Here is a 12,975-nt window from a genome sequence, read left to right on the forward strand (position 1 = left end):
AGCAACTTGCAGACACGAGTCGTGTTGGAATGGGTGCGCCTTGACGGCAAAGAAAGGACCTGCATATTGATGTGATCTGTGCATACAGAGCGTAGGACGGGATGGAAGGTGGAAAGGTAGGTAGGGCGTAGGTAGAAGGAAGATGATGGGGGTCGGAGGCGTAGTCGAGAGAATGATGGGGGATGAGGGAAGCGGGAAGGGAGGAAGGGAGCACAAGTTTCCATAATGGCAGTCGTAAATCATCGTATCGTACCATATAAGGTGTAGGAGCACAAACCAAAACAGTGACGATACGACATAGAGATAGCAGTAGTAGATATATACGTTTATTCGCAAAACACACCAGTGCGCCGCCCTAAACCGCTACACCCGACTTCCTCGAGAGGAATGGGGAGCATAGGATAGAGAGCGCTGCGCCGTGAATGCGAATGCTGTTGGGGGCCTGGCCGAACCAACTTGGAGAGCAGAAGAGGAAGGGGGAGGCAGTTAACTTATACAACTACAACTGTCAAGGAAGAGAGAACTGGGGTTTAGGAATCATGGGAATGGAAGGCCTAAGGGGTTGAGGACGGGCAGTAAAGTATGGGAGGGTGGAAGGGAAGTAATACAGTTATGGCCCAGGGTTGATCGGCGCAAAAATGGAAAACTGGGTTTAGTGGGTGTAGAGCAGTAAGACGGTGGAAGAGAGTTAGTTGGAAACGGAGTCCACGGGCTCAGTTGATGGCGTAGGTTTGCATGAGGTTGGGTGGTGGTACAAGTCAGGATGGGGTTTGCATAGATCCGGATCCAAGATCGCAAGAAAATCTCGTCCGCTGTAGTGTGCTCTAGGCGCACTCGAACTCTCGGCCCTCGGCCTCCACTGTCATATCGTGTCTGCAAGGAAGAAGAGGAACAACAGGCAACGTGAGTGCAACTGAGACGGAGTGAAAGATGCGATGGGGCGCACCTGGTAATGATGATCCTTAGACTCATCGGTTGTGAGCTATCTTGTAGCGGCTCTGTATTGGTGCATGACGCAATGGGGCTTGTCTCATTCAGAGGGAAGGAGGAGCGGACCATGGTCTGGGTATGTCAACGACATCCGTAACCCGACCGGTAGAAAAGCTCGGTACCGAGCGTGTGTTCCATGGATGGAAGTGATGGTGGGATTGAGACACCGAGGAGCCAGCCGTGCTAGGCTGGGCAGAGGCGGACGGGAGCGCGATGAAGCGCTCACGCGGTGGGGCCGTACGCAGCGGTGCTATGTCCAAGTAAGAGTCTTTGGACAAGCGCCGGCGCTTGGTTGCCGGCTCCTACGAGCAATAACAGTACATTTGGAAAACGTTGACTTAGTATGCTGCAGGCAATCCGAGATATGATACGGACCTCGGGATACTCTTCGGGAAACCCTTCTCTCTCTAACTCAGCAGCTGTGTCTGTGACAGTGCAGCGATGCACATCGTTACGCCACAAGACAACGGACTCTTCAGGATGAGCGGGCGAAAAGGCGAGGGAGGTCGGACGACGATCAGCGATTCCATGATCGGAAGTCAAGCTGTAGTCGAAGCTGCCGAGGCCAGTTCCATCAGAAAAGGAGTCGAGGTCCTTAGGAGCGGGTGCTGGCGGCAGCGGAGGCTCCCCTGCGGGGTCTTCCGGAATGACGGGATCGTCGAACAGACCTGATCCCTCGAGAAACACATCGAAGTCGCTGTAATGATGATGGAAGTAACGAGAGGTCAGCAATGACCGAAGCAATCACGATGAACAAGAAACCAGTAGGATAGCGCACTTTCGTCGGACGTCAGCCCCCACATCCGGATCAGGCGTGGGAAGCTGAAAGTCTACGCTCGTGGGGGTTTCTTCGTAGAGCCCAAGGGAAGATGCCGGCGGTACCGCGCCCGGTGCACTAACAACGAATAGCAATGGTATAAGCAAGCAACAAGCACTCCTACATGAGCACGTACAAGTTAGAGTATACAACGCCGGCATCAAAGGGAGGGTCCATGGGAATGTTAAGAGCTTCGAGGTATGTGGCGAAGTAGTAAGACGCCTGCTCATCGTTCCCGAAAGATGAGTGCTGCATCGTTATATTGGTCCGTCGTGGTTGCACGGAGTAGCAATCTATCGAACACGATGCGCTGCCCAATGAAATTCCAAAGAATATCCGTAATGGCCGTGGTTAGAGAGAGGGGGGAGGAATCGAAACGGGTAGAACAAGTGTTCGAACGCGACAAGCAATTGGAGGAGGTAAGGCTCCAGTAAGAAAGCGAAGAAAGAAGAAGGAAAGGGGGAGGAGAGGGAGGGGGTGGGCTTTCGCCCAAGAACAGAGCTGGACACTAGAGTTGAAAGCGAGCAGTGGTGGGGGGAAGGAAAAGGGCGTGAGTAGCCGATGGGTGAAGCGCCGTGTACTTATACCCCCGATGTTGGGCGCTTAAGGCCCCGGAAGGTATCGCTGACTCTGCCCCCGGGGCCGGCTTTGGCAGACACCCACAAACATACACAGTTAGAATATATCCCGACGCATGCTTTGTTTATGTCGATATCGCCTTTCTTGCCCAGGAACTACGACTTCTCCTCCTGCTCTAAAGCAGCTCTAAAGTGGGCTACAAGACGCATTCTTCAAAGCGACACGCATTTCCCGTCGGCATCTAAGTTTAGAATCGGCGAAGAGCCGCATTGATGGTAGTTTTGGGCGAAAGATGACGGTTGGAAAACAAAATCGCGTGCATATTCCCCTGTTGAAGAGGCAGTGATCGAGATTTAGCACGGATCTGCACACAACCCAACAAAACGGCGCGCATTCGCAGCTCGGCGAGTCACACCCGCGCAGCCCATGATCTGTTCTTGTCCGAGTTGTTCATCTTGGTTCCATTCTGACTCCGGGCTCGCCAAGTTCGACACTCATATCCATAGATCGCAGCGTCGTTGTTCGCGAATGTGGAATGATCTTGGGTACTGCTTTAAACAGGGCGCGACTTCGAAAACTCTCTTTAGCGATAAACTTCCACGTACGCATATTTTATATCCAAGTTTCTCCCCCAAACTGGACACAACAGTGATCAATATACGTGTCTTCTGCGGCCAAATATGATCTCTTACAAAGTAGACTGGGGTTGGAAGGTCCCTGAGATAGCGCATACGTCGTTCCAAATAGAATGGCCACAAAATGAGGCTGTTCTGGCCGGCGCCTACCGTCATCGAGACGTCCACCATACCCAGTATTCGACCATCCTCAGATGTAACAAAGGAACTGACATACAACCCGGGTGTCTAACGAGTCTTAGCGGACAGCGGGCGCAGTGTGTCCAGTATACTGAGACCAACTGCGCTACACGCAGCACAGTTTCGGCTCAGTTCACCTAACGGCGACTGGTAAAAAGCACAAATGTCAGTACTTGAAACATCCAAGCACGACCGCGGAAAAGGGAATTGCATGTTCACAAGAATACGATCGGATGGGTGGTACATACAGGCACAAACGTTTCATCTTGTCGGGCAAGGTGACGGATCAGAGACTTTGTGGGGCTCCACACATGTGTGTTTGCCGGAGGTGGAGTCAGTTCGCTCCGATGTTCTCCGTGCTCTGAGCAAAAGACTACGCCGTGGATACTCGGAGGGTGGAGTGAGCACGATATACGTGCCCAAAGATGTTATCGGAAGATTAGGAAAGATTTCACGCGAACGACGGGTGCACCTCTCCTCAATGGAGAGAGAGATGCATTCGTTCCGTAAGAGTCCTTCAACCTGCTGTACTCGTACTTTCCAAGTCACAACAAAGAATTGGGAACGAGATTGGAACGAGACGGCGGTTCTGACATACTTAATGAGGACAAATCTCTTCCAAACAAGGGCGAATGACACCCACAAACGACGCGACGCATGACCCAAAGTGCGACCACACAAAGGAGAGCGAAAGAGGTATTTGAGCGCTGACGCCTTGCTCGTATTCAACATACCGTACTCGTCTTCGGCCAGGTACCATACGTAAAGACAACTCCCTCAACATACCAAATCACACCAAGCAATTGTGATTATTTTGAACAAGCAAGGAGAACGGCCTGAGGATTCCCAATACGTACCACGGAGGGAAGAGACCGATCATTCGCAGAATTCGCGCGTCCAAATTTAGATGGAAAACCCAATGATCCTGATACGGACAGGCATCGAACGATGGCGAACATCGTCGAAGGGTCAGGAAACGATGTAAAACCGTGGCATCGTTCGATGAGATCATGCGGTGAAGGTTGAGTGGGAGCGCTAAAAAGCTTCGGACCATACGAGGACATGATAAGAGTATTGACATGTACGGCAGCAATCTAAATTGTTAGACATCGTACGGTTCTTGAGTACTGTAGTAGCGTTCGACGATACAAGCATGTTGTGACGCCGGATGAACAATGACACAGCGTATGTGTGCTATGACCATTTGGAGAAGTTGAGCATTTGTAAAATCGATCCTAGGATTCTGGTGTTTCAAATTTATCTCAGATATTGAACAGCATGAGGTGACGGGATGGTAATGGCACTGACTTACACGGACATGTCTTTCGGGTTTCATGGTCGTAATCCTAGGACAATATGGCTCAGCAGTTCGTTCTATGTAGCGTATTCGATGAATATCGAACTGTGTATGGCATGAAACACAAGATGGTCTCGTGTTTTACTCCTATTCCACACAGAGTGTAGAATTGGAGTACCATATTTCCATGCTCACCACCTCAGCACATATGCACCTTGTGTCGGTTCCTGAACATGTCGTCTTTTCTGCTCAAAACTGCATGGCCGGATATGAGCATGGGCGGGAAGGTCGGAGACGTACACAAGTGGTATGTACTGGGTCATACATACCAAGTGCAGCTTCAACAAGCTATAGCAGTGGTACGAGTAACCGAAGGGGATGTGTTCGTCCTAAGGGCTCATGTTTCGCGAGGTACCCGCTCCTACCTCGAGGCGAGTGTCACTGCTCCACAAACCGTGGCATATACACGAGCCTACCTAAACGGAAGGTGGGCGTAGAGGTCCGCAAAAAGAATCAATGTTATCCGACGGAGTGGAGGAAACCTTGAGGGAGAGCTTGGCGGATGACAGGGACGGCAGGGGATGCATCCGTCCTTGTCTTCCGTTCCGCGTCATCGTGGTAGTGTCGCTTCCGAGACGAGCGCTCCGGACTAAACAGAACCTCGGAGAAACGGAAGAGTTGTAGGAATCGGAGAAGAGCGCGGGGAGAGAACACATGCACGAGATGAGCTCGGACGTCAGCCAGATGAGCATTAGTGAGCATTGCAGGTATGAAGCTGAGAGTCATGGCTAACGGATCAGATAATTGACGATCTTTGTCAAGGGTGAGCCGGAGGTATGGTCATATCGCTCCACATCACCAACGTTAACCTACGGAGCGATCAGGAGGACGGGGCAGTCAGCACGAGGATGCCTGAGTATATTGTGTATGCTTACCTCCGAGGTCCCATTCAGATGTCCTGCTCCGACGGCAGATAAGAATACACTTGTTATTAGACGTTGCATCTTGACATACGAAGAGACAAATTGATCTTTAGGGCTTTTCAGTGAGAATAACGAATAAACGAAGATGATGTCTTTGAAAGACACATCGAATATGCGTTTCCGTTCAATGCAAAACAAGAAATGGAGTGAAATTGCGCTGCTCTCATTTCTCGAAACTCGAACCATGAAATATGAGGCGCGTCTTCCTTCCCTTGAGTCAATGACGTGGATAAAGTAAGGCACTTCGGTGCGGAACGGGAGGAGGATCGTGGCATTGAAGTGTAGGTGCGAAGGCGTACTCGTGTCTTCCCACTCGAAACGCTCGTGTTTCAATACCATCTTGATAAAAGAAGACAAGAATCGGAAGATTTACGATGCAATGAGGGTGTCAGACAGGTGAAGTCAGATAGGATAATTCGGAGGTAGAGCCATGAGCATGAGAGCCGCAATCAACGGATCAACATACTCGGCACTATGGACAAATCTACCTGACTTCGCTCCACAATCGATGCTGTATCACTTGATCACAGTGAGTTCGCATACCTTATGGTAGAAGAGATAGACATAGGGCCGCATGTAGATTCAGGCTTGCCGGGTTGAACTGACACTACAGTGTAATCCGCGGACTTAGACGATCGAGTCACGTAGGATTGTTCTCTATAAAACGCTATGGCAGAAGATCTGTGAAAATTTGGTTGGGAAGCTAGAGCACACATAGACAGATTCAGACGGCGGTGAGGTGAGCGCTGTATGGTGCCGATTGAGCGGATACGACTGGAAACATACAAGGGTTGAACAGGTGAGACTTCAAAGAGCCAAGAGGATCTGTCGAACCAATGTCGAACAGTGGATAGCTAAGAGACACACCTGTGACACACGCGAGCATAGTATCTCCAGCTCGTGCAGGTTTAAACAGATACTAAGTCATAAGACTATGACTGCATATCCGCCTCCGACAACAAGATGTGTGAGTTGCATACTAGGTCGCGAAGTGAGGTTTAGTGGATGCTGTTCTTCATGCGTATTCCTTCGGACACTACGGACGGCCTCATAGGTGAGTAGACGTGCTCCAAAGTTCTCACCGCGATGAGCTCGTGTGTTGAACAAGCGCAGGATAAGTAGTGAGAGTTAGGATGCAGAGCTGGAGTTTGGAGTTCAAGTGCCCCAGCGACCACGTGGCTCTCGCGTGGTGCGGGTCCGGTGGCCTCAGCGGGCCGGCTGCTAACAGCTGCCGAGTCAAGACGTCAACCAACGACAACTTGAACTTGAACAAGGTCTCTTTTCGCAATTGACACCGTGCAGCCTAGTAACGTGCATGGGCATCAACCGCCTCAGGGATGTTGCAACTTGTTGACTGCACACTCTGTTGTTGAAGCAAATATGACAGCACACTGGACTGGCCTGGCGCGGCCGTGACACCCGTTTTAACCTTTCGTTTGTCCAAACTCCCTCTTCCATGCATGAGCAATGACATAAATGTTGATCATTCTTTAGTTAGATCATCTTGCATTGGTTATGTACCTCACTACCTGCTCAAAGCATATATTCCGCCTTGCCTTCGCCAAATAATGGTCCACGACGTCTGCGCGGTGCGCAGGCTACCAGAAGAGCCATGGTCATGAATGGATAAATCAAGGTATGTTCCCTGCCTTGATGAAAGGCAGCCCTTAATTAAATAGGACTAATTCGGTGCGTTCTTTGATTCCGCATCTCATGTTCCGCAGGTCGAACCTAAATCGCAATCTTCCGTTCACAACCGTGCAGGGTATATTCCAAACAATGTTTGGCCGGGTCTTTCTCTGGAGAACCATGTCATTCTATCCCGTACGGACGAATGGCCCACGATTGATGATGTCTGGGACCGATTACTCACAGGTAAGCTGATCTGCGACTTGCTGGCTGATATCGTCGAACTGTCGTAAGATGGACAAGACCGATATTCAGTGAGTGCCCGCGCGTTAAGCTAGTCGCAGTCACGATAATCCTGATAATGATATACCTGTGTAGTCTCTCCGCCAGCGCAGTCAGGAGCTGGTCCACTCACTTCAGGTCAAAGAGGCGCGTTATATTCCATTCTGCTTAGCTTCAAGGTGACTGCATTCCTGCGAGCACACTCCTCGATTTCACTTCCTCTTTCATGTCAAGGTGTATGGCAGGGATAGGTCAGAAACTGTTTCTACTGGACCAGTGGGATCACAGGGTGAGTGCATAGACCTCGGTCTGAACCCTAATCTATTCCGAACGTGTACGAGTCTTCTAGCCCGCAAATATCCGTTACCCGTTAGGTGCGCCATCACTGTCTATTGGTCTACGTGTGCACCTTGGCGATTGCCGTGATATTCTTGATCTATCGCCTCTACTTCTGCGTGCCAGTATCACTCTTTCCACTGGCCCTAGAGTTCCACTTTTCTCCCGTCATTACTTCCAACGATGTCTTCTCTGGCTTAATCATCCCGTGCACTTCTTAGTGGTGATGCACTATCGGGCTGAGGCTGATTGCTTGGGGGTACACAACCATATTAATGGACGGGACGCGATAATGATAGAGCAAGAGTGTCGCAGAGGGATTTGGCGCCGGTAGCGCGGTCACAATCTGTGTAAGACCTTGTTTCGTTTCCGGAAGCCTGCTCCGTCGGCGAGGTAGGGAGGAATGAAAGGACGAGATCAATGATAAGTCGAGGTCATTGGCATTGGGGAGGCGCTTCATTGGATTACCTTATTGTTTGAGCACGATATACAGTACCTCTCAGCGAAGTACTGAACGCCTCAGCTTTGCCTGAAAATGCGAGCATGAGCCCAAATCGACACTCAGCGTACCAAAGGCTTGGGACAGGCGGCGAGGTCAGTGCGATAAACCATCCATAATATATACGAATGCGCTGATACCCCGGGAATAGAAAGAGCGGTGGAGATAGGTGTGCCTTTACTGCAATTGATTGGCCTGACTAAAATTATAGGCCCTACCCCTAAACGTTATTCGAGTCACTTCCACGAATACTTCTTCAACCTTGCTGCAGAACTTTGCCGCACCCGCCGCCGCGTGTCGTCCACAAGCTCTGTACGTGTTCCGCCTCCTGTATCGTCGTTTCTGTGTTCCGTGCCCCCAGTAACCCGTGCTTCTACTTCCAATGTCCATTGAACGAGCCATCAACACATGGAGTCAGAGTGATGCGGGGAGCATAAGGAAGATTTATGATCATCCGTTACATACGAAGTCTCCCCTGTCTCACAGACGTGGTTACTCACAAGTATTATGGTCGCCGACTGCTCTTCGGGTATTGACCTGACATCTAGGCGAGCGTATAAGACAAGGCATCCATTCAAGGTTGAGAACCTTACACTCTTGTTTACGCGCTCAGATACAGGTGCTCATACATGGCTCCGAGCCGCGACACGAATGAAGGAGAGTTAAGGCGGTATTAATTGGTCCTGAGCAGACCCGCACTGCCAATATGCATGATGAACTGGCGGGTGGTCGATTAAACCATCATTACCCTCTTTCTGCGAAGTGAACGTACCTGTCCCTCATCGCGCACGCAATCCATTGGTTGGCGGAATAATTGTCGGGCAAGAGCTCGTGCGTTTTAGACGGTATGGAGACTGATTGCCAAGGGCACTGTCAACGGTAGATGGAGGGAAACATCCAACGTTCATATCACGCATCGGTCGCGACGATACTTTGGTTTTCTCGTGTTCCACCTATTCTCTGTGCCCTGCAGGAAGCGCCCAGCGATATACACCAAAATTAGGGCCAATAAAGTGCTACTTACTCCATTGTGAAACAACATATTGACTGAACGAGCACTGCGATACTGCTAAATTTCGCAAAGGGAACAGCCAGAATCCTACGGGGCACATGACGAGCATGCGGAATTGGACTGCGCTTGAACTATCCGGGGATCACCCCCAGTGAGTCTCAACCTACAGCTCCTATGCATGAAATTGTTCTCTGATTGACCAAACTCTCCGCGCAGCGCTCTGTGTACATGACTTCTTCCATGGAGGACGGCGGGAACCTGCATGCCTCCACACAACTCCTTTTGAACAAGTGATTTCAAGATAATTTCGGTAGGTGCAGGGTTTTTTTTCTCTCTCGTTATTTCATACGTTTCGCGGGACCAAGGAGACCGTGATGTCGTACCCGTGAATTTCTGGGCATATATAAGCTAGCAAGAGAATGGCTGCTCCGGTATCCTCAGACCAGCATCTCCAGCATGTCTGACTCCGACGCTTCTGCAGTGTCTGCTGAGATATATTCCGATATCATCTGGTGCGTTTGGTCTGCTTGTCACATTTATTCGAAATTCTCACCAATGACTGTAGGTTGTTAGAGACTTACACTTCAGCGTCCTCCTCGTGTTTGCATATTTCCTCCGTCTATGTAGCCACCGATACTGACGGTTTTTTCCGTGGCCCTCTGTATCTTGAAGGTATCTGGGTCATGAGCTTCATACAGACTTTACCAATGGAGGTCGAGGTCGTTTGGAATAGCAAGATTACTTTGCCTACCATACTTTTCCTCCTCAATCGCTATGGCTTCAGCCTTGGTATGATTATTAATATGGCGCCTAGCTTTCCAGGAACTGAGACAGATGTGGAGTGAGTGATGCATTTCACTACCCCGACTATATGTTTACTAAGCAGTGGGTACCATATAGGTGCAACATGTCAAACGTCCTAGGAACGATCCTAACGATCGGTCCTCTTCTATGCACTAACTGTAGGTCAAGTTCGGATTTATCTCCCAAGTTGTGTTTAACACTGTGAATTGACAGTGTTCTTCACATTGAGGGTGTACGCCACCAGCAATCATAGCAAGTCGGTTCTATTCGTCTCCCTGGCCCTAATTCTGGCCAGACTAGTCGTTGATAGCTGGGTAAGCACTCACACAGATCGCTGGGCCGCACAAGTTTGACGGTCGCAAATGGTTTTACAGCAAGCAGCTCTCTCAGTGGGCGCATCCACTGCAAGAGATCCTGGTATTCATCTTGCCGCCTGCGAAGATGATATCACCGTAGCTAATCCGGCCCTTGTTAGCTGGTGAGTACTCCGCAGTGATAGTTATTTTTTCTCCAATGCTGAATCGTAAAATTGCCTTTCCCAGGTGTGAGTGTCAGAACAATGGTCATCTATGCGTCATGCCGCCATGTGTTTACAGTCCACACATGCATAGCTTATGTCGCCTCCGGAGGCCTGGCTCTTACTTTCGATGGGTTCATCTTCGCCGTGACCGTCGTAAAGTTGTTTGGTCATCTTATGGAAATGCGGAAAATGACCAACAAAGGTGGCATAACTGCACTCCTTCTACGCGATGGTTCGATCTTTCTTTCACATTGTATTCAATCCAGGCGGTCCTGATATCGATGGTTCTACTAGGAATAATATATTTTATGTCAGTACTTATGTGGACCCTGTCCCAAAAACGCATCATCTCATTGAACGACGACGGTCATTTCTGCGATATTCAGCATCATGTTTCTGGTTGCGGCCACTCAGGCCGGTCTAGCTCTAGTAAGTCTCATCCCGATGTTCCCGATACTAACAAGTATATTGACATATGCATATGATGTTCAGGTCTCCGCCGTCAATGTACGTTCTCGTTCTCGTTCTCGTTCTCATTCTCATTCTCGACCTTGAACGTGGGCTACTGTCTCATCTTGCATCAGCCGGAGGCAGACATTCTATCAAACATCATGGATCCGTATTTTCAGGCGTAAGTCTTGATTCGAAACTAGTAATTGAGTTGGACATCTATAACAGCCATAACTCTGCAGTGTCCCAAATATTCTCGTTAATCATCTTTATCTCAACTTGCGAAGGGTGAATAGACCGCTGCCAGACTCTATGGCCGTTCCAGCGCAACCTCCCCAGAACAGATTTCTTGGACATATCGGAGAGCCTTTGGACCACGATCAATGGGACAGTCAATTCGATTCTGAAGACTTCCCGGTGGACGACTCCGGCGTGGATGAAGATACCATTAGGGACAATGCCGCCACGACGCTTGTACCGGTCGTGAGTGAGAACTCATATCAGTGAAAGCTATAACTATGCTAATATTGTGCGATCTCCAAAGATTTATGATAATCGTGGGGCCGTGAGCAACGCGGACATCGAAATGGTGCCTATCGAGAGAGATTCACCTGGAGCAGGTCCCTCTCGCACGTCTGGATTGACGGCGTAACTCAGAAGTGGACAGTGGCCCTCGTATATATTTACGGTGTGGCCTTATTTGCCACAATTTCCCCATCCATTGCCACCACTTCTATGTCGTTTTTCCGGGCTCTATGATTTTACGAAGTTCAAGTTCTTGCCCGCGTCTCAGATGAATATTCTTTTCTTTGCTCCTGTGCCTTACTATATTCGCAACAGAGGTTCAATTTTGCCACCCGTTGACTCCAGTTTTCAGGAATGTTATAAAGCCGCCGTACCCATCGAGCAGTTCACAATTCGCAAAAGGACCGACAGACTCTGCGCCACAGGTGTGGCGTCCGTGTCATGATCGTAATTTGAAATTGACTCTGGACACACGGTGGGATCGCACTGACACGTGCCCATTGTGATCAAACATCTGAGGAAGGAGACAAGCCAAGCAATCGCAAGTGATCAAATTACACCGGTACATATCAGCACACCAGTGCAGCGTACATACACCCAAACCCATTGAATCCATCCCAATAAATACCGATAGATAGACTCAAGACAGTGGATCACATAAATAAGTCGGAGAAGGTGATTGTTTCTGAGCGCTGGCTCGGTGCCAGATCAGTCGATGAACTGCCAGGTGATGGGAATGCGGCCGACCGACTCGGCAGCGAGCTGCGTGAAGGCGGCGGGGGAGAAGTCGAGGTCGTATTCCGCGCAGGCGTAGCATTTGTCCTTGACGGCGGCGGTGACGCTCCTTCCGTTGTCTATGAGCGATTCAGCTGGGATGAGTCACTGTACAAACGAGGAAGAGGGGTTTTATAGAGAAGGACGTACAGGTGGCGGTGATGAGCCTTCCACAGATGGGGTTGCTAGATGTAGAGAGGGGGATACTGGTAAGTAATAGGTCAGGGTAGTGACTACTGTGCCACGCAAACTGACAGGTTGGGGTTAGCCGTCGCGCCGCTGTGAAGGTTATCCGTCAGCGACAAGAGATGGGTAGACAGCAGTGTCTGACTGGCTCACGGGTAGGAGTTGTAGAGATCAACGGAAACGGCGATGATGTAGTCCGTGTCGACGTTTGTCACGCCGCAGGCCCCCAAACCTGTATTGTAGTACGTTCCTACAGACATATTCGTAAGATTAATGGGACCGAGAAGTGAGGGAAAGTGGGTACAACGCACCGTCACCGCTGTAGCTTCGTTTCTCGAGGAGAGTGCCGTTTCCCGTGGGAACAGCACTCGCAGGAGCAAGCGAGAAGAGGGCAACGGAGGCCACAGCGAGCATATTGGTGAAGGAGAACATCGTTGGAAGCAGAATAGTTCAAGTGGAGTCACTGAAGAGGGTGTG

General features: G+C 50.0%; 4 protein-coding genes across 4 annotated transcripts; 2 read left to right on the top strand and 2 right to left on the bottom strand.

Annotated features, from left to right (window-relative positions):
• Positions 1-1,034: 1,034 nt before the first annotated feature.
• On the bottom strand, positions 1,035-2,062 carry STEHIDRAFT_129714 (uncharacterized protein; the record flags this gene model as incomplete). The annotated part of the gene is made up of 4 exons (XM_007302031.1): positions 1,035-1,292; positions 1,366-1,687; positions 1,769-1,885; positions 1,944-2,062. The coding sequence occupies 4 exons, from the start codon at positions 2,060-2,062 to the stop codon at positions 1,035-1,037; spliced, it is 816 nt and encodes a 271-aa protein (XP_007302093.1).
• A 5,041-nt stretch (positions 2,063-7,103) lies between these two features.
• STEHIDRAFT_138244 (uncharacterized protein) lies at positions 7,104-8,893 on the top strand (the record flags this gene model as incomplete). Its single annotated transcript, XM_007302032.1, has 11 exons — positions 7,104-7,117; positions 7,161-7,170; positions 7,206-7,356; positions 7,405-7,424; positions 7,489-7,571; positions 7,627-7,681; positions 7,742-7,766; positions 8,222-8,326; positions 8,379-8,396; positions 8,439-8,539; positions 8,714-8,893. 11 exons carry the CDS (start codon positions 7,104-7,106, stop codon positions 8,891-8,893), a joined length of 762 nt encoding a protein of 253 aa, XP_007302094.1.
• Positions 8,894-9,695: 802 nt separating this feature from the next.
• On the top strand, positions 9,696-11,665 carry STEHIDRAFT_154893 (uncharacterized protein; the record flags this gene model as incomplete). The annotated part of the gene is made up of 13 exons (XM_007302033.1): positions 9,696-9,751; positions 9,805-10,080; positions 10,140-10,201; positions 10,257-10,357; positions 10,418-10,521; positions 10,586-10,593; positions 10,655-10,795; positions 10,858-10,873; positions 10,950-10,992; positions 11,056-11,070; positions 11,148-11,194; positions 11,256-11,496; positions 11,558-11,665. The coding sequence occupies 13 exons, from the start codon at positions 9,696-9,698 to the stop codon at positions 11,663-11,665; spliced, it is 1,218 nt and encodes a 405-aa protein (XP_007302095.1).
• A 523-nt stretch (positions 11,666-12,188) lies between these two features.
• STEHIDRAFT_145905 (uncharacterized protein) lies at positions 12,189-12,975 on the bottom strand. The gene is made up of 5 exons (XM_007302034.1): positions 12,810-12,975; positions 12,652-12,748; positions 12,568-12,591; positions 12,463-12,497; positions 12,189-12,392 (listed from the first exon to the last, which is right to left on the bottom strand). The coding sequence occupies exons 1-5, from the start codon at positions 12,928-12,930 to the stop codon at positions 12,247-12,249; spliced, it is 423 nt and encodes a 140-aa protein (XP_007302096.1). The 5' UTR covers positions 12,931-12,975; the 3' UTR covers positions 12,189-12,246.

This window comes from Stereum hirsutum (genome assembly GCF_000264905.1).
Source record: "Stereum hirsutum FP-91666 SS1 unplaced genomic scaffold STEHIscaffold_4, whole genome shotgun sequence".
Classification (NCBI taxonomy): Eukaryota; Fungi; Basidiomycota; class Agaricomycetes; order Russulales; family Stereaceae; genus Stereum; species Stereum hirsutum.

Bases quoted from the DNA above. Each gene is read 5' to 3' on its own strand.
- STEHIDRAFT_145905 (XM_007302034.1), bottom strand. From the start codon at position 12,930: ATGTTCTCCTTCACCAATATGCTCGCTGTGGCCTCCGTTGCCCTCTTC. The intron at 12,592-12,651 runs GTGAGCCAGTCA...TAACCTTCACAG, and splicing joins GATCTCTACAACTCCTACCC to CGGCGCGACGGCTAACCCCA. The intron at 12,498-12,567 runs GTCAGTTTGCGT...CTCTACATCTAG, and splicing joins GCGACGGCTAACCCCAACCT to CAACCCCATCTGTGGAAGGC.